Consider the following 18,727-nt stretch of genomic DNA (forward strand, 5'->3'; position numbering starts at 1 on the left):
TCAGGACACCTTTCCCAATCACATCGCTGACTTGGAGCATGTCCAACTCTTGCCCAGAAAGCGCCAATAAAATGGGAAAGCGTGCAACTGATTGATAATATATTTTACAAGAAAAAAATTAAAGGAGATAAATTGTTGAGCTCTCACAAAGGCGCCTGCCTACATCCAAAGACCCAAAACTTTCTGAAAGACGGAGGCCTGGAGGGAAGGACTCCCGCAGTCGTTTCCGAGGAAGGGGGGCAGGGACCACCCCGCCCGGAGGGCCTCGACGCGTCCTCTCGCGCGGGTTCTGGGGAGGGGGTGCCGCCACGTCTCCCGCCAGGCAACCGCGTGCACCCCGGGTTTCCCGGAGCGCCGCCCTTGCCGACCCCGACCCCAGCCCCGCCCTCGGGGACCCCGCCTCGGGGACGCGCCGCGGGCCGTCCAAGCGCTCGGGTCCCAGTGGCCCCCAGCCACCCGGCAGGTCGCTCCACAACGGACAGACTCTAAGTGACTTATTAAATGTCGAGGCAATCAGGCAGCTCCTTTTTTAATAGCCCGAGATCTACATTTAGACAAAAACAGATCCGAGTTCCTGGTAAAGGCGTTTTCTTCTCATCCTGTCACAAGTGACAGGAACGGAGGGAAATAGACTGAGCGGGAGAAGGGGGGCGAGGGGGAGGGAGAAGGGGGCGGGGGAGGGGAGGGAGGAGAGGGAGGGGGCGGGGGGGCGGGGGGGCGGGGGGGGCGGGCCGGGGGGGGTGAGGTGGGAGGAGATGGGGGGGCCTGACGAAGGCGCGGGGTACCGACACTCCAGCGCCTTCTAATTGGGGCCGCGCGGAGCCCGCGGGGACCCGCCTGACGTCGGCGCGCGGGGATAAGAGCCCGAGGTCCGGGCGGATCGGCGCGGCGCACCCAGCGGCCGCGGTCCAGCTCCGAGCGCCGCCGCGTCCGCCCCGCGCGTCCCGTGCGCTCGCAGGCTTGCGCCGCCGGCATGGAGTAGGGCGCGCGGCGGCTCCAGGGACAGACGCCGCGACAGACGCCCGCCCGGGACGCCGCGGCTGCGGCGGCGCAGGTAGGCGGCCGGCTCGGCGCGCAGGTGGCTCCGCGGGCGGCGCCAGGCAGGTGTGGGCCCGGCCCCTCCCGAGCGGCTGAGGGCCGAGGGGCTTCTAGAAGCTGGCGTCGCGGGCGGCCTGAGCGAGGGTCCGGGCACTGGGGCTCCTCGACGGGGCTCGGGGACACCGGGCCTGGGGGGGCGACTGCCACACAAAGGCGCCGCTGGAAACTTGGGCGCCCCTGGGCCGGGCGTGCGGTCCCCACTCACCCGGGCGCGCCGAGCTGCCCCCTCCGAGGGGACGGTGCACGGGCCTGAGCCCCTGGACGCGCGTGCTCCTCTAGGAGGGAGAGGGGAGCGGGTCGGAGCCCCAGACGCGCCCTGCGGGTCTCTAAGGTTGGAGAAAGTTGTGCCGGTGGCCGCGCTGCCAAGTCAAGCGGACGTGCCGCTGCGAGGAAAGTTCGGAGGCAGGCGGCGGGGCGGGACGCGCGGAGCGGGGCGGGCGGCACAGAGGCTCCGCTCGCGGCGTCGCTGAGGTGGGACCTCGGGCGGGTCCTCGCGGAGACCGCGGCCCAGCCTCTTCCCGCCCGGCTGGGGACTGTGCAGGGCGCCCGTCCTGGGAGTCTGCGGGGGGTCCGCCGGAGTGGCGGGCGTTCTCGGGGGTCAGCGGAGGACCTCGGGGATTCGTGGGTTCCTCAGGTGTCCTCGGGGGTCAGCAGAGGTCCTCGCGTATTAGTGGGGTCCGCGAGGGTCCTCGGGGTCAGCAGCACTCCCCGGGACCCGCGGGGGCCCTGGGCGGTCCTCGGGGGTCCCCGGAGGTTCTCTGAGGCCGGGGCGCCCGGCCTGGCCGCCTCTGAGTGGGAGCGGCCTCTCCCCCGTCCCCCGCCCCCTCCGGCCCGCCCACTTTCTTCCCGTCCCCCCACCCCTGTCCCCGCAGCGAGCCGAGCTCCGAGCTCCGGGAGCGCGTGGGATCCTCCAGCCGGCGGCGAGCGCACGATGCGCGGACCCGGGCGCCCCCTTCTCCTGGGGCTGCTGCTCGTGCTGGGGGCGGCAGGGCCCGGCCGGGGGGTCGCGGAGCCCCGGGAGGCCGCGGACGGGCAGGCCCTGCTGCGGCTCATCGTGGAGATCGTCCAGGAGCTCAGGAAGTACCACTCGGGGGAGTCCAAGAGGCTGCAGCTCTGGGGCCCGCAGGACTACGCGCTGGGCCGCAGGGAGGTCGCGGACTACGGGGCGGACCCGGAGGAGCAGCGAGCGGGTGAGTGGCCTGCGCGCGGCCGGGGCTCCCCGCGTGCGTGGGGGGGACCCGCGGCCGCCCGCCTGTCAGGTCTCAGGAGACGCTAGAGGAATTCGTGTTTGCTTGGAAATGGAATTGTCTTTGAGAAAGCGTTTTAAAAAGATAAATCCATCTCGATTGTTTTAAAAAGCTAGGAAATATTTTCTTAAAAAAGAAGGAAACGGGAAGGCCGTGGACGATGCCTGGCACATAACTCCCCCTAGCGCGCCTCCAGGATGCGCGAGTCGCTACCTAAGTCGGTAATTTCGCACAGAGCTGTCATCTGTTATTTTGGAAATGGAAGTATTTTCAGCAAAGCACTTTCAACTGAGACAGAAATCCCCCCCCCCCCGCAGAGCCACTACCCCGCGGGAAATTTCTGAGGAAGACGGCACGGGCTTTTAGTGCTTCCGGGACACAATTAGGTCAAATACGATAAGGTCAATTTTATACAGACTGACTAAGGTTAGGAGTGAATGAAGACTGACATTTGGGAGATGTCTAAACCCCGCCAGTGAGTGAGAGTGGGCTGGAAATGCTCCCCCTTCAGATGGCAGGAGTATCCGTGGTGACATCAGTAAGTGGACCACATGCCTGCATAGCTAACTTACTAATTACCTGTCACAGGTGAGTGAGAAGTGGTCGCCCACAGGGTCAGGAAGCTGAACGCAGGCTGAAGGCAGGCCCAGTAGGGGAGGCCCGGTCCGGGACAGACCAGGAGGAGGGTGCAGGAGTGTGAGGGGTGGGAGGGGGGCCTTCCAGCAGTTTCCTTCCTTAGAAGCCAGGTTCAGGTCTGCTTCCCTGAGTTCACACCAGGCTTCCTAATGGGTGGTGCGAAGACACTAAATTCTTTTTCTAAATATGTACCTAGAAAAAGTAAAGTTCTGTAACAAATTTTTGTTGGAAGGATCAGGTTTTCTTTCTAGAATTTTGAGAGGTGCTGGGACTTGATTCCCAAGCTGTGCAAATGAAAGTGTCCAGAAGTGATTTACTCCCTGGAGGCTAACTGTCAACATACACACACACACACCCCTTTCCTCACGGACGACTTTGTGATCACTGTCTCTGTCCTGGTGGTCGAGACTCGACAAAGGATACTGGAGCTTTCTGAGCAGTTACTACTCTTTGAAGAAAATGTGTGTCTGATCATGTGTTCACGTTACATCGTACACAACCATCAAGGGGCTCCCCTCTGTGTGTTTAGTTCAGTGTCACACGGCTAAAGCAGAGTTTCCAATAACTGTCTTCAACATTCACTTAAGATCACATGAAAAAAACACTTCTTTCAGACAATACAATAATTACTTTCTTTCCCCTCAAACAGAAATTGTTCCTCGAGATCTAAGGATGAAGGACAAGTTTTTAAAACATCTTACAGGTAAGTTTTTCTCGTCGCTCCTTCACCTCTCCCGGTTCCTCACATTCTGTGCGCCCTCACGATCTGTTTCTCCTTCCACGTTCCAGGTCCTCTTTATTTCAGTCCAAAGTGCAGCAAACACTTTCACAGACTTTACCACAACACCAGAGACTGCACCATCCCCGCATGTAAGTCACAGCGTCTGAGCTGCTTTAAAAATACTAGCACGGGCTGGCCCGGGGGCGTAGCGGTTAAGTTCATGTGCTCTGCTTCTGCGGCCTGGGGTTTGCAGGTTCGGATCCCAGGCACAGACTTAGCACGGCTAGTCAAGCCATGTTGTGGTGGCATCCCACACAGAATGGAGGACTGGCACAGATGTCAGCTCGCGACAGTCTTCCTCACACACACACAAGAAATACTAGCCCAGTGATGATGCGATTCACATGTCCTTCCCCTTAGCTAAACAGGCCCCTGCCTTCTGGGACTCGTATTTGCTAACATACATTCCTTCTTAGCCACGGAGTCAGGGGCTGGGGTGACCAACCACTGAAGAAGAGAATTGCATTCTGAAGCAGCTAGTGCCAAACTGAAAATTATGTACATGCACTGGAATTGTTCCGCTCTCGGAACGGCTGACCTCTTGCTCATGTTCCCTTTCGTTTATGAATTCTGGCAGGATGCCTGCATTTGTATCTGCTCAAGTCTGACAATCAAACAAATGCTGAGCAGGAGTTGCTACCATGACTCCTGCAGGGGGCTGTGCTCCGGGGCACAAAGAGGCGAGGGACCTGGCCCGTCCTGGGGCACTTTCTTGATCACCCCTACTGCCCTGACCAGACCGTTTGTTTCCATCGGTAATTATAACCTCATCATCGAGAATTTTATTCGAATTTCAGAATCCCGCTCTGCTGGTTGGCTTCCTCACTGATTCAGACGGGCAGCTGTCCTACTCCATCCAGCTCTCAGCTGTGACTGCCTGGTTGTTTCTCCATGACAAAACGTATTTTATTTCCCAAAAGTGACTCCTTGTACGAAACATATAATGATAACGAGCAACTTATTAGCTAGAGTGACATCTGCTAGGGCCCTGGACCAGTTTTTTCTGTATAGAACTACAAATTTCATTCCCGTTAAGCCTTGTGGGAAGGAAGTCATGCATACGCACCAGAAACCCTTCTGGCTGTGTCCAGAGATGGTCCAGAGAGCGGCAGACCTGTCTGTCCTGCCTTCAAAAACATAAGCCTTTTACATAAAGTGGAAGTTTTTTCTGCTTGGGCAGCAGAGTTCCCCCGAGTCATAGCAGTGGTCTTTCTGGAGTTCCCTGTCTAGACGACTGATACACGTGGCCAGTGAGGCTGTGGACACCACCTTTTCAAGGGAGCCCAGGCGCTCCGCCTTAAAGCCATCACGGGCACTGTGGGTGCCAGGCCAGGCCCGCGGTAGCTCCTGCAGTGACACCGGCTAACGCCTGGGCAGCACATTGCCCCTCGAGGCTGCGTTTCCATATTTCCAAGCACTGTGCCCAGTCCCACCCCTCCTCCACGCCATACGGACCTGGTGCACGTTGCTCCCCTATTTCCCTGTTCCTCTAAAGTGGAATCACCTTCTGTGGGAGAATTAGCCTGCTTCCTGGGTCCAGAGAATCTTCTCATATTTATTGTTTAAATGTGTATATATTCTTCTATTGTCTTACAGTAATAGGATCATAGATTCTAAATTTGAAAGTGACCTTTGGGGTCATTACTTCTGGTCCTTTCATTTATGGATGAACAACAGGCCACCCGCTTAAATTGCTTGTGCCGTCACACAGACCCACACACTTGCGCTGGGACCCCGCTTGTGCCCAGCCCCACTGCCCCCTTTTGTTTTTTCAGCCGCGTGCCACCCAGAGATGTGATCAGGACCAGGGTGGCTGCTCCCGGGCCTCAAAGGGGCGGAAGGGCCACAGACTTGTGTTCTGGGATGAGTGGCTGCTCTTTCGGTTTCCACCTCTCAGCCCACAAGGAGCTGGGAGTGGAGCCGCACCACCTGCATGCTGCTTTTGGGTGCATGAAAGAAGCTTCCTAGACTCCCAGAAGGTCAGAACTAGAGGAGCCCAGAGCTCTTGCTCACAGTGTGCTCCCCTGGGGAGCTCCTTGGACCTGCAGGCCCTTCAAGTCCCACCTAGACCTGCTGGACAAAATCTGCACCTTAATAAGATCCCAAGATCTTAGTACCTTGGGGTTGGAGAGACCAGGGCTGAGTGGGGCATGGTCAGCTTTAGGATCTCCAGATGTGTTGCAAAGGAAAGTACTGACCGTGTGCTCAGAGAATCCACTGCACCCACATGTGGTCTATTTAGGAAAGCTCCATCCTAAAAAGTGTGGTCAACTGATGAAGAGCAAACCCTGGGAACCCAGGCGACCAGCTTCCAGCTGATGGATCATTTCCTCCTTTGCATCCACACTGTCACGTCCTCCACGTGTGGGTGGCATGTTTTTAGGAGCAGAGCCAGGCGGGTCTGACTGTCCTGCATTTGTATTGTCCATTATTCATTCAGAATTTCAGTTCTGTGTGAACGCTTCCTTCCTTAAGTAGGATTTTGTGACTCTTGAGAAGTTAGTAATTGATAAACTGCTGCTGCTCTCCACAGAACTTCCTTATGAAGAAACCCCTTGGTGGCCATGGTCACTGAACCTCACCTGTTGTCTGTGAGATGGCACTTGTGGGGCCATTGAGACAGGAAGTTACGTACGAGGTCAGGGAGTCAGTCTGCAGGCATTGCTTCCAGCCCAGGTCTTTCTGCTCTGCTGCTTGACCGTTGACCCACTTTCTTTAGAATTTTTATGCAGAAGGCTTTGTGTTAATGATCAGCTCAAGTGGGGACTCAGCCTACATGTCCTAAAAGTTACGTAACCCGGGGCCTGGGAAGACTGTCTGCTGGGGAGCAAAACTAAAGCTGTCCCGATGAGCCCAGCAGCCACCGAGGGAGGAAACAGCAGTGCAGGCAGCCGGGCGGGGGGCTGCGTCTGCCCGGCTCCACAGCCCCCAGTTACATTACTTAACTTCTGCCATGTGATGCAAAAGCCCCCAAAGTACCATCAATTATTAAATCGACAGCTCAGAGCCCGTGACTGCAGACGACAGTCTCCGTAACCCTCCTAGGGAGTCAGAATATTCAAAGAAAGAAATGGCTTTAGCAGTGGATATACTTGTAAAAAAAAAATGCTATTTATTTAAGAGTTGCTGAGGTAACTGACAAGGGTCTGTGATTTATTTTCACTGTAGACTATAAACGATGTGCCAGGCTTCTTACTCGGCTGGCTGTCAGTCCAGTGTGCATGGACGGATAAGGTAAGCTGACAGCAGATCGTACTGGCATGAACACCAAACACTGGAATCCCGTTTGGGACATGAAAAATTCATGAGAGTTTAGAAACACTCGTTCTCTGGCTCAACTGGCCTTACTTTGAGGAAGGTTGACATAACGTTCAAAATATCTCCAAACATTGGCCATCAATAAGAGGTACCCCTACTGGCCTGCACACAGGACCCAGGCGGTCACTATAAATGATTCATATGATGACATGTTGGCACGGAGTATGTGTAATTAATTAACCAGAAACACAGCCCATTAGCTACCTGATGTCGGCACATGACTTAGTGCATAAATTAGGTACAATCTGAAACCATGCTGTTGACATCTGGGCTTCCACTCATTAACAGTCATAAATGAGTGTATGACTAACCACATCCGAAAATTTTAGAGATATATCCGGCAAATGTTAGTGCTGAATTCTATCATTATGCCAATAAGCTTATGAAGGATAGCTAAGAATAGCCATCCTCTTTAAATGTCTCTATCAAAGTTATTTTTTCATAGCCTCTAATGGTAAAAATATCAACGCACACTGAGTTTATGAACTAAACTTTTTACCTTGGCCTCCTGAGGCTGACACGTGACACCAACTCTCAGCCTCGAGTCAATGGATGGACTGAAGGGTTTACTTTCCTGATGCAATGCATAGAGTTCAGTCACAAAACTGTGATTTCATACTGTCACAGAGGCATGTCTTGTGTTGGGCACTGCCGGACGCCAGGTCCATCCCCACACTCAGGACATGCTCCTGGCCTCAAAGGGCTGTTGCAGAGAATGTAGCAGCATCCAGGAGCACTAGCACACACGGGAGAGTCACATGTTTCCAGTGGGCATGAATCTGTCTCAGATGAGGGGTGAGCGAGCAGTGACCTGTCACCTCAGGCACGCTCAGTGAGGACAGGGCGGTGCTGATCAATGTCTCGACAGGCAGGGAGTGGGGCCAACCCTGGCGCTCTGGGGTGGGGTATGCAGGGAGGATGCAGTGGGAGGCACCAGTCGGACCCACGCCATCCTTGGCCCTGTCTCCTCCCATCAGAAGTCCCGCTAACCAATGGAGGAACAGCAGTGGGGCTCAGTGAAGCACGTGGTCGCTGGAGGAAGCGACACACGTTTATACGGTTCACTCAAACTTTCATGGCACTTTTTCTTTGGGGGAAGTGAGAACATGGTTTCAATGCCAAGCTGAGAAATGCCGTGCGTTAACTTGCCTCCCACCTTCACATCTCATCTGAATACAGCCCAGTTTCTCTTCCACGGCCCACGTGCCCCACGGAAAGGGCTTTTTATTTTAAAGCAATGAATGGATTTTTGTAAGTCTCCAAAGGTGACAAGCCAGAGATGAGCATGCTATTTTTATTAGGCATTTCTTTACATTAAAACACTGTTTCCAGGCACATCCTTGGCGAACAACTTCCATTCACTCACGAGTGGGGAGACCGAATGCCCCACCACATCCCTGAAGGGGCGTCTCAGGCCACAGGCTGCCGTCTCCATGCCTGTTGACTGACAGCTGCTCCCACAGCTGATGGCTCCTGGAACGGCTGACTGTCGTCACGGAGCTGGAGCAGCACCACGGCCCAGAATTCGTGCTGACATGGGATCATGGGGGGTTCTACCTTTGCCTCCGTCCCAGGACGGGAACGCAGGGTGCTGCCAAACGCAGCCCGGACACTCACGGAAATGCCGGAGAGGAGTCCTGGCATGGGGCAGAGGGGTCGGTTCTGGTGCTGCTGCTGCCGCCCAAGTCCCCCCGGAGCCACGTCAGCCTCACTGGAGATGAAGCAGATCAAAGACAGATGCGTGCCTGCAGGGGCTGCTCCCAAGAGACCACCCTGCTTGACAGTCGCACTTGTCACTACTCTGCCCCCTTTAGCCAAGAAATGGGTAAAGTTTAAAAGACATTTCTGCTAATTATAGTAATTTCATGACATTTTTTAAAGACGAACTTTTGTAATCCCAGAAGTTTTAAACTGCAACAGCAAACTCTAAACCGGCCGGTCCCGCAATGTAGACCATCGGGGCTTCTCTGTGCCCTGCAAGCTGGGTTAGGACTTGGGCGAGTGGCTCCTAGAGGGCAAGGCACACCCTGCAGGACATGCTTCTTGCTGGCAGTGAGCTTCCCGTGTGTGGCCGAGCTGCATGCACACCGTTCCCCTGCTGTCCTGACGCGGGGGGCAGACAGGGCTGCAGACAGGATTCCTCTCCAGCTGTAGACCACAGCCTCGTCTTCCTACGGGCGGAGCTCTAAAGGGGTCCCCGCACAGGGATGCTGTACACCTGGGGTCTCAGAGAAAGCCCTGCCTCCTCCTCCTGAACCTCCCCTACTATTCCCAGCCAGCTGCCCGCCCTGCCACGCACACTGCGGGCTCCTGCACACACACTATTGGCCTCAGCTCTGCACTATTTCTAAGGAGCGAAGTTTGAGTAACAAACACAAGCTCAGTCTACAAAGTGAGCCTCATCTTAGTAGCCTCCAAGTTCATTATCTTCAAACTTAACACAGTCTACTGCCGGCTCAGGTGTACTGTAGGGAGCACCAGAGTGAGTTGATTCTGGATTACTGGTTTGCAGACCCTCGTTGACTCTGAGGAGTGAGGCCCATCACGGTTTCCCAGGGTGCCACAAGCTGTCACTCAGCTAGACCGAGTCACTGCGGACCTGACACCCACACATCCACACTGAGCACTACTCCTTCGACTTGAGGAAGCGTTCACTCCTGTTCATGGTGATTTCATTCCTGTCGCTTAGCAGGCGTGTAAGAACTGTGGAACTGAGTTATTTTCCACAGTAAAGTAGACTGCTTTGGGGAACAGAGGAAATAGACACAGACCGAGATTCCTTGTTTATGACATGTGACGTTGCATCACTGAATGCACAGGTCTCTTGAAATCGGTACGGAGGTGTGAACGGTGATGTGACCCCGAGTCTGCCTCTCCTGCAGCGAGCAGAGCCAGAGGAGCCCTGAGAAGTGCCTTGGAAACTGCAGGGACGCCCTACGAACAAGAGATTTATTTTTGCAGAAGACTCCCCCACTGCTCCTGAACTGGAGCTGCGTGTGCTGTCGACGCCGTCCGTGGTACGTACGGACTCAGCGAGTCGGTGCACCAGATGGACTCGCGCTCGCTGCCGTGGAGGACAGAAGGGAGGCCACGGTGGGCGTGCTACTGAGCGCCGGGGGACAGACTTCACATTCCTGATTAGATGAAACCACAGAGAATATTTCTTTAGAAACAGAAGCAGAATCTGAAACTATATTTTCGTAAAGCATATGGTATGATTTAGTATTTTTTATTACTTTTACAATTAAATTCCCAGAGTATTATTTGCAACTGCATGAATAAAAAAAACCCTTCAGTTGTGTTTTGGAGACAGTGGAGTGTAAATCTGTGAAATATCTAGGCCAGTTTCATTTGTCCTTTGTAATAAATGTAAAATAGTATCCAGATACTGTCAATATGTGAATACTGTAAATGAAGCACAAGAAATAAACGAAGCCTTTGTTATAACGAGGTCTCTGGTGACTCCTTCCTTCCTGACGAGTTCATGATTTGGAAGTCACGACTCACAATCCGTGAGATCAGGATGCTGTGGAACGCCACAGGGCACAATGTCACAGGGTACAACCTCACAGGGCACACCACCACAGGGCACAATGACACAACGTCACAGGGTACAATGCCACAGGGCACAACGTCACAGGGCACATCACAGGGTACAACGTCACAGGGCACAATGACACGGCACAATGTCACAGGGTACAATGCCACAGGGTACATCACAGGGCACAACTTCACAGGGAACGACAAAGGGCACAATGCCACAGGACATGACACGTCACAGGGCACAACACCACAGGGCACAGTGTCACAGGGCACGCCACAGGGCATGGGAGGCTGCCAGTCCTTAGGGACGGTGGATCGGCCACTGTGTTAGTGACATGGCTTCTCAGCGTGGAAGCCCACTCGGGTGGGAATGTTTCAGATGAGGCTCATCCTATTTCCTGTGCGGTATGAAGCAAAGAGGAATCTTGAAGCTGCCACGCAGCTCTCGACAAATCTGACTGGATCCCACCTAAAAGGACAAGTGGATTCAGCCCAGTCTCCTCACGGGGCCGCTAGTCTGGGTGCAGCCAGAGCGCAAGGCTGACAGGAGTCCGAGGATCTGTGTTTGAGGTAAACGTGCAAAAGTGAAGGGACACCATCCACTTAGGAGCTGAGGAACAGAGGAGTGAGGTGGCTGCTCTGCTGAAGGACCAGGGGCCTTGCCTTCTCCAGGGCTGGCTCTTAATCCTATTTTCTGGCTCAAGTGTCTTCTTAACCCTTTTTCCTCAATTCCTTCCTTTTAGAGATACTGTCATGGAACCTTCGATCATGGCACCCTTTGAGTTCCCATACGTCCTAGGTGTCTCTGAGGTAAAGATCTTACCGGGACTCTGCTGGGCCGGGCACAGGGTCAGCCACCATCTTCCCACATCGCCTCCGCTGTCCTGGCGCGGGGCTGGGAAAGCTGCTGTGTTTGTGCTCGTCCTTCAGACACAAGTGGGTTCGGGACTAAACGCCCCGACCTGAGGCCCTCAGACGCTGAGGACCGGAGGCCCTGCCACACCCTGAAGGGTCGCCTGACAGGGCAGCCCTTCCACTCGGCCCCTCCGCCCATGGCGATGACGCGCCCAGACCCGGAGGGGACTGGTCCCAGGGTTCCAGGTCACCAGCCACGACGGAGGCGAAGACACGGAGCAGAGCAGCTTTCCCCCACCAGCTGCCCACAGGGGTCTGACTCGGCTGCTCCGAGGGGATGCAGCCGCACACCGCTGACCACGGGGTCAGGACACCCCTTGCTGCAGGGGCTGCAAACTCCCACAAACAGACGTTACCGTGAGGGAAGCAACAGACTTGCTTTCATCAACTGCTTCCCAACACTGAGGGTAAGTGTGCAGGGGACACCACGCACCACGTGGAGGCACGGAAAGGCATCATTCGCTCGGTCTCCTCCGGGTCAATGAGAAAGCAGGAGACGCCAGATCACAGCTCTGTTCTATGTGGGTAATTTCCCCAACTTATTTTGAAAACAATCTCTTCTGACACACAGCTGTATGAATTCTAGATTAGTCATCTCCAAGTGCACAGAAATTACCTGTATTTGCCGATAAATTAAGCACTGATGAAAGAATACTGAACATATATTTAAGATTCCAACATAACAGAACTTTTTCGAACTTTTTATTTTTTCCCACCTAAGCTAATCTGTACTTGACATTTGAGTCATCGATGCATATAAAGCAGACGCTCCACAAAGTGACCACAAGGTAAACCAGCACACAGTGTCCTTCCCGGATAGGATAAAACTTCCAGAGGCAGAGGATAAATGGGAGCAAATAAACTGATTTCCTTACAAAACTAACTAGACACACAAAACAGAGGGAGCACTGCAGTCACTGCATACATCCTCCCCTTTCCTCTCCTTCTACACAAGTGTCACTCAGAGCTCGTCAGGGCTGTCCCTGGGGGAGGCCTGGAGCGAGGCCGGAGCACGGATGCGGTCTGCACAGGGAAGGGGAGGTGCCAGACACCCCTGGCTCAGATCCTGACCTGGGCCTCAAAGCGATGGTTTTACCTCGTTGTGCTCTATTTTGTTGTCCTACTATTTTGTAACTGGGCAAAGTGGGAGGTTCAGCTAGTCTAACGACACTTAACGTACCCCATAAACTGTCTGGGTCAAAACTTTTATTGTTCTTCCGACAAACAACAACTGATTTCCATCTACAATTACATTTTAAGATAAACAGTGAGTTGACTGAAGACACAGCTGTGGCCTGGAGCTGCGGGCGGCAGTGCACTCTGACCCGCGACCGGGAAGAGTGGTGTGCTCAGTGCGCCTTCTCCAGGAAGGCCCTGCAGCACCTCATGCACTGCTGGTAGACGGTCTCGAAGTCGGAGTCGTTCCCCTGAGAGGACAGAGAAAGAAAGGTCAACGAAACCCGTGGGGGAGCCCCACGCTGCCCCTGGCAGGGCCTCTAACAGGCTGCTCTGCGCACCCCCGCCCGCACGCATGCTGGGATGGACGGAGCACCGTACTTACATAATAGGGATCTTCAATAATTAATTGTTTCTGTGGATCATAGCTCCCAAGTAGTTCGATTTTAGCTTTGCAGTTTTTAACTTGATTACTTTTTCTATTTAAATCTCTGTAAAATTGAAACATGAACTTAGTTTTCAGATCTATGGTCTCAAGTTAAATACGGACATCTGCTAGGGTTTTATGAAATATCCGTATCAAAATCCAGCAAAAGTGACCTGATTTAAAAGGACATCCAACCTTGCAGACATGCGTAGCCCCCACGCAGTACACGCCAAGGTCTCCTGGGCAAGAGAGTGCAAACAGGAGCACGTTCTCACAAACTCAAACTTTTTTACACAAAACGTGTCCTAAGTCAGACAATAATTATGCATTCTCCTGTGAAATGCGTGTTGAGACAATCAAATGAAAAAGATCCTGTTCCAGAGATTAAACAAAGGCAACAGATGGAACTCAAAACAGCCATGCGAGTGGAGGCTTAGGCCATCGACCGCATCCTGACACGGAACCTCCAGGAGCAGCCACACTGTATGCCCCTGCCTGCCCATCCTCCTGCCCGTCTGCCTGGACCACCCCTCTGCAGAGCTCCCGGGTGAGGCAGGACCGGGGCCTCTGGGAGCAGCCGGCGAGGCCACAGAGCCACTTGGCACATCCCTAAAGAAGTGGCCGGGGCTGAGCCATGAAGGACAACGCATGGGACACTTCTCAATGAAATGAGGAAGAGAAAGAAAAGGCATGAAGGAGGCACAGAAACAAAAAGGAAAGAAAACACGAGGGACAGCTGGGAGCCGTGGCCGGAGCAGAGGGACCAGGCGGGGCTTGACACTGCGGCCCACGCACCGAGCCAGGCGCCTCCGGGGGAACAGGCACCTGTGGCTCCTGCTGGTGTGGCTGGGACTCTGGGCGCTACCCAGTGAATGAGAAAGACGGGACAGAAAAACGGACAAGTGAAGACAGAAGAGGAAGTGTGTGCCAGTGAGGCTCCCGATCAGTGGGAAGCTCCGTGCAGCGAGGCTGTCCGCCCGCCCCCCAAGGTAACGCCGGGGCTCCCCACCAAGGTCCCGCAGGCGCCTACGGGTCAGCAAGGGGGAGGCAGTGCATCCCGTGGTGCCCAGGTGCGTCTGGCCCTCTCTGTGCTGGCGGGGGGCTGAGTCTGTGCCGGGCATGGCGACCTGGGCTGCCGGCAGGTTAAATCGTAAACCCAGGGTGTGGCAGGCAGCAGGGGGCCCTGGCCTCACAACCCGGTGTCTTCACACCCTGGTCTGCATCTGCGTTTGTGAAATGCAGTGTGCTCACCACTGTGCTCACTTACTTCTGGCGCGGCCACACTGCACACGTCGCGTCCTCGTCAGGGTTAACCTTATGGTCATACGGTCGCCCACTTCAGACTGTAACCTTCGTGAGGGCGGGCAGCATGAAGATCTGCTCCTCACCCTTCGGGTGGGCCAGGCACACAGCTGAAGAAACGCCACCACGTTCCTCGTTGCCCAAATACAACACATCCCCGGGGTCGATGCACAGGGGAGGCAACGGGACAGTGGTGAGTGCGGCTGACGTGGGGCGTGTGGCAGGAGGCCGGTTCAGAGCCCAGGTGGACATCCCGTACTCATCCACTAACTGTGAACTCGGGCAAGGACCTGCAGCTCTCTGCCTAAGGTTCCCTTTTGAGGAGATGGGCGACCGCAAACCCACAGATCAAGTGCTTCGCATGCAGAGCACGGAACGCACAACATCCCGCGAAGCCATTTATACCTAATAGCCTAGTCTGTCAGTTTTTGTTTTTTAAATCAATTAAGGCAATCAACAACTTAAGTAAAGGAAACACTCCTCTTTTTTGCCAGTCTTACTTTTGGGGGGGGCAGCAGTAACAGGGGACTATGAGGGGAAACAAACACCACACGACCACGCGTTGCTACAGCAGCAGCAAAATCACCCCCTGTGATGACATACGGTCAGCTGCTTGCACCGCAGACCCTGACCTCAGGGTCTCTCTGTAGACACACCCGCGGGGCGATTCCACATTACCCCCTGGCTTCCCCCTATTCTACATTTTCTGTGTATTGTGGCCACCATTAGCCATGGAAACTCTACGATAATACAAAAGCCACTGGACAACAAACGACCTGGCCTTGAGCAGAGCTGCCCCTGAAAAGCGTGGTTACCTCAGATTGCTCTCATCCATGCACAGGATGTAGTCAAAGGTGGCGAAGTCTTCCTTGGTGACCTAGGGGTAAAGGAGAGTCAGCAGAGTTCAAGCTTCTCCACCAAGCCCAGGGGCCCACAGCAGCACTAAAGAAAAACCCTGTATTTGAATCCGTCACCCATAATTCAGTTAAATAACTTAGGGTGCTTCAGAGTCAACCTATTTCCTAAAATTGTATTGCAAAAACATTTTACATCATAAAGTTCCCTGGAGTAATCATAAGCAGCATAATACGGAGACAGGAAGTTACCCTTCATCTTCAATTTCTGAGCAACAAGGTAGAATTCAGTCAGCAGCCTACATCACACAGGTGCTCCCTCTTCACTTTACAAGTGCTCAACACCCCAGGCCCCAGCCACACGCCAGACGGAGACAGACACTCACACTCGGGGCCCCCACCTGGGAGGCGATGATGCCTTAGAGGAAAAGGAGGCAGAGGCCGTGCAGTGTGGGGACGGAGGAAGATGACATCCTAGGGAGGGTGGTCAGGAGGACCCACCAGGAGGGAGACACATGGGAACTGAGCCTGCAGCTCTTCTCTGCTGACTGAACATCCATCACTGGAACACGGCACAGGGGCGAGGGCCACGCGGTGTCTGAGTCTACCGGGAATCTCATCATGGCTTCTGGCACCATAATTTATAAATGTAAGCCCACAAAAACATAAATGAGAACATCATCTTGTGAGTTTTGACTATTCTGCATCTGCAGAATGAAGGTGGAAACAGTGCTGAGACGTGATTCCAGGGACCACCTCCCTCACTGGAATCCTCTGAAATACCACCACAGCCAAATTACGGAGAAAATACTGAAAACCTGGCTAAGAGTGTGACAGTCTCTTATCACAATCAGTGCAGCATAGGAACAATACTCATTATTCTATGGAAAACAATAAATTTTGGCTCTTCGTGTGCACGTGCGTTCTCAGTGTCACATGCTAATAAGGTAGTGAGCACTAAATTTTGTTAACATCCAAGGTCCTAGCTTATTTCCCTATTAGGACAAACACTATGATTAGCTGTAGGACAAGTGTCCTGGGCTTAAATATTGAACGCTGGTTTTCAGTTCAGAAGGACTGCAATTGTGGATCTTAGGAAAGACTCAGTGACTGACACCATCCACAAACCACATGCAATGCTGAGATATAGAGCAAGTGAGCAGGAAGAAAGCTCTGTAAGGCTCATGAGAAGGCACAGGACAGGATTTCTGCCTGAAGCCATAAATGAAGTACCAACCTCACTGCCAGAAACCAGAAAAAGCTCACAAAAACCTAACAGCTCCATGGAGTTATCCATGTGCTCCAGAGACAGCGTGGCGTGCAGAGGGCAGCACCCCCACCGGGCAGCGCACAGGCAAGGAGGTCAGCACAGCCCCCCAGGCCCTCGCCTCTGCTGCCGTCCACCACACCTGGCCGGGTGCCAGTGAGCTCCACACAGACAGGCAGGCCCGAGGAGCCCACTCGCACAGAAGGGGCAGCCAGCGTCCCACCTCCTCTCCTCGTGGCACTGCTCGCACCAGGCACCAGGCACCGCTGCAAACGAGGGGCTCAAGCTTCCTGGTCATAGAAATTTTTAACTCTTAAAAATTATTTAGGCCCTCCCTCCAAACTACTCGTTTACATGGGTTATGTCTACCAATATTGATCACAGCTATTCAAAGTGAATTTTTAAAACATCTACTATTCACTTAAAAATAATAAAAATTCATTATCTGTTATTATAACATTTTTAAAATGAAAAACAGCTATATTTTCCAAACTCAAATCCAGGGAGGACAGCGCGCTGCCTTAACCTCTGCTGCCAGAGGACAGCGGCTGCATGTGCTGCTGCCCCATCTCTGGGACACGTGGTCTGAACTTGCCCCACACACAGACAGCAGTTTGAAAGAGGCGTTTTACGGCCATCGCGTGTACGTGGACGTTCTGGTGCTGCACCAAAGCTTGGCAAGCAGAGTTTCTCGAGGGTTATGACTTGCAACATAAAACACAAAAACCCACCAACAAACCTTCAATCTGTGCAAGCCCATGGGCTGTGTGACACTGAATGGGCCCTGTACTCATGCAGTTTCGACCTCATGGACCCAAGGGGTCCCAGGGCCCCTGTGGGAACTGTGGACTCTTACAGGAGGGGCAGGTACAAGGTCCAGAGCCCTCTGCGACTGTCACGATGGGGGAGAAGACAGGCGCTCCGGCATCCGGCAGGCAGAGACCGGGGGCTGCCCAACATCCTACGGCGCACGGGACAGCCCCACAGGAGCAATGCAGACTCCAGGGTCCACAGCGCTGGGTCCAAGAGACCTTCCCCACATGCGGAGAAGCTGGGAAGAGGGACCCTGCTGAAAGGACCAGGGAGCAACCTCGGGGGCTCAAGAGAAATGGGGCCAAGTGCTGGCCAGATGGCCAGACCTGGAAGAGTGCAGACCCAGAAAGAAGCGAGACTGCCCCCCAGTGCTCTTCCCAGAGCGTCTGCCCAGGTCTAGAGCACCCAGGGCCAGAAGCTGGGTACCAAGGGAAGGCTGCAGTGAGCTCAGAGGGAGAAGCAGCACTTCCACTTCGGAGCTGCCAGGCTGGGAGCCTCAGGCTCTCGGGAGGGGTTCCTGGGAGGCCACCAAGGGCCGGCTAGCATAGGCCAGGCCACATGGGATCCAGAGATCAGTTCCCAGACTTTATTAAAAATAGTCGTGATCAGTATGCTCAAGAAAATATAGGGCGAGATGTAGAATTTCATCAGAAACTGAGAACTTAAATCTATAAAAAAAGCCCAAAACTTAAAGAATTAGGTAAATAAAATGACATTAAATATTCAATGAATAGAGGTTATGGGCTGTTTGGAAACAGCAGAAAGATCAGCACATCAAAAACGGGTCAGCAGAAGATCAGATGATGAACCAGAGTAAAGGGATGGGAAATGGAGAAAAGAGCTTAAGGAATTTATGTCCAAACTACATTTACAGTGAATCTCAGAAGAGAGAATGAGAAGGAAAGCATAAAAAAATAAGAGCCCAGAATTTCCCAAACTGAGGAAAACCATCAAAGCACATACTCCAGGGAGACGCAGGCCCACCAGACACAGTACTGAGGACTCAGTGCCGAAGACCCGAGGGAGCAGGAGACGCGGCAGCTCCAGAAACAGGGACGAGAAGAGCCTTCCACGAGCTGCGCAGGAGCGTGATCACCCCTGACAAACTTAAGAGAACAAAGAGAGGGAACACTGCCCAATGTGTGTTAGGAGGCTGCACCACCGTGACATGTGCGCGATGCGGGTGTAGAACCAACCCTGACACGCTGTGTGTGACGCTGGTGTGTATGCAACCCTGACATGCCGCGCGCAATGTGGGTGTGGACCCAACCTTGACACGCTGTGTGCGATGTCGGTGTGGACCCAACCCTGACACGCTGTGTGTGATGCTGGGTGTGTATGCAACCCTGA

The 18,727-nt window shown here is 53.9% G+C and overlaps 2 protein-coding genes across 6 annotated transcripts in view; one reads left to right on the forward strand and one right to left on the reverse strand.

The window, feature by feature from the left end:
• The first annotated feature begins 926 nt into the window (after positions 1-926).
• Positions 927-12,578, forward strand: ALKAL2 (ALK and LTK ligand 2). Of its 4 annotated transcripts, XM_046662209.1 has the most exons (6): positions 927-1,054; positions 1,971-2,288; positions 3,631-3,684; positions 3,771-3,851; positions 6,931-6,996; positions 9,900-12,578. In XM_046662209.1, the coding sequence occupies exons 2-5, from the start codon at positions 2,030-2,032 to the stop codon at positions 6,993-6,995; spliced, it is 459 nt and encodes a 152-aa protein (XP_046518165.1). In that variant the 5' UTR covers positions 927-1,054; positions 1,971-2,029; the 3' UTR covers position 6,996; positions 9,900-12,578. The 4 variants fall into 4 exon arrangements, with proteins under 4 accessions (XP_046518165.1, XP_046518163.1, XP_046518164.1 ...); XM_046662207.1 differs by lacking the exon at positions 927-1,054 and having other exon boundaries at positions 1,368-2,288; positions 9,963-12,578; XM_046662208.1 differs by lacking the exon at positions 927-1,054 and having other exon boundaries at positions 1,368-2,288; positions 10,042-12,578.
• Positions 12,579-12,729: 151 nt separating this feature from the next.
• The window catches only part of ACP1 (acid phosphatase 1), a 15,376-nt gene continuing 9,378 nt past the window's right edge, over positions 12,730-18,727 (reverse strand). For both annotated transcript variants that reach the window (XM_046662214.1, XM_046662211.1), the window contains exons 4-6: positions 15,259-15,320; positions 13,100-13,205; positions 12,730-12,965 (exon numbers count right to left, since the gene is read on the reverse strand). In XM_046662214.1, the coding sequence (XP_046518170.1) occupies positions 12,888-12,965; positions 13,100-13,205; positions 15,259-15,320 (246 nt within the window). In that variant the 3' untranslated portion in view covers positions 12,730-12,887. The remainder of the gene's footprint in view (positions 12,966-13,099; positions 13,206-15,258; positions 15,321-18,727) is intronic.

The sequence above is a fragment of the Equus quagga genome, chromosome 5 (assembly GCF_021613505.1).
Source record: "Equus quagga isolate Etosha38 chromosome 5, UCLA_HA_Equagga_1.0, whole genome shotgun sequence".
Taxonomy (NCBI): Eukaryota; Metazoa; Chordata; class Mammalia; order Perissodactyla; family Equidae; genus Equus; species Equus quagga.

What these genes read in the sequence shown, in the direction of transcription:
- ALKAL2 (XM_046662209.1), top strand. Translation starts at nt 2,030, where the DNA reads ATGCGCGGACCCGGGCGCCCCCTTCTCCTGGGGCTGCTGCTCGTGCTG. An exon ending in CCCGGAGGAGCAGCGAGCGG is followed by an intron (nt 2,289 to 3,630) that starts GTGAGTGGCCTG and finishes CCCCTCAAACAG; the next exon opens with AAATTGTTCCTCGAGATCTA. An exon ending in GTTTTTAAAACATCTTACAG is followed by an intron (nt 3,685 to 3,770) that starts GTAAGTTTTTCT and finishes TCCACGTTCCAG; the next exon opens with GTCCTCTTTATTTCAGTCCA.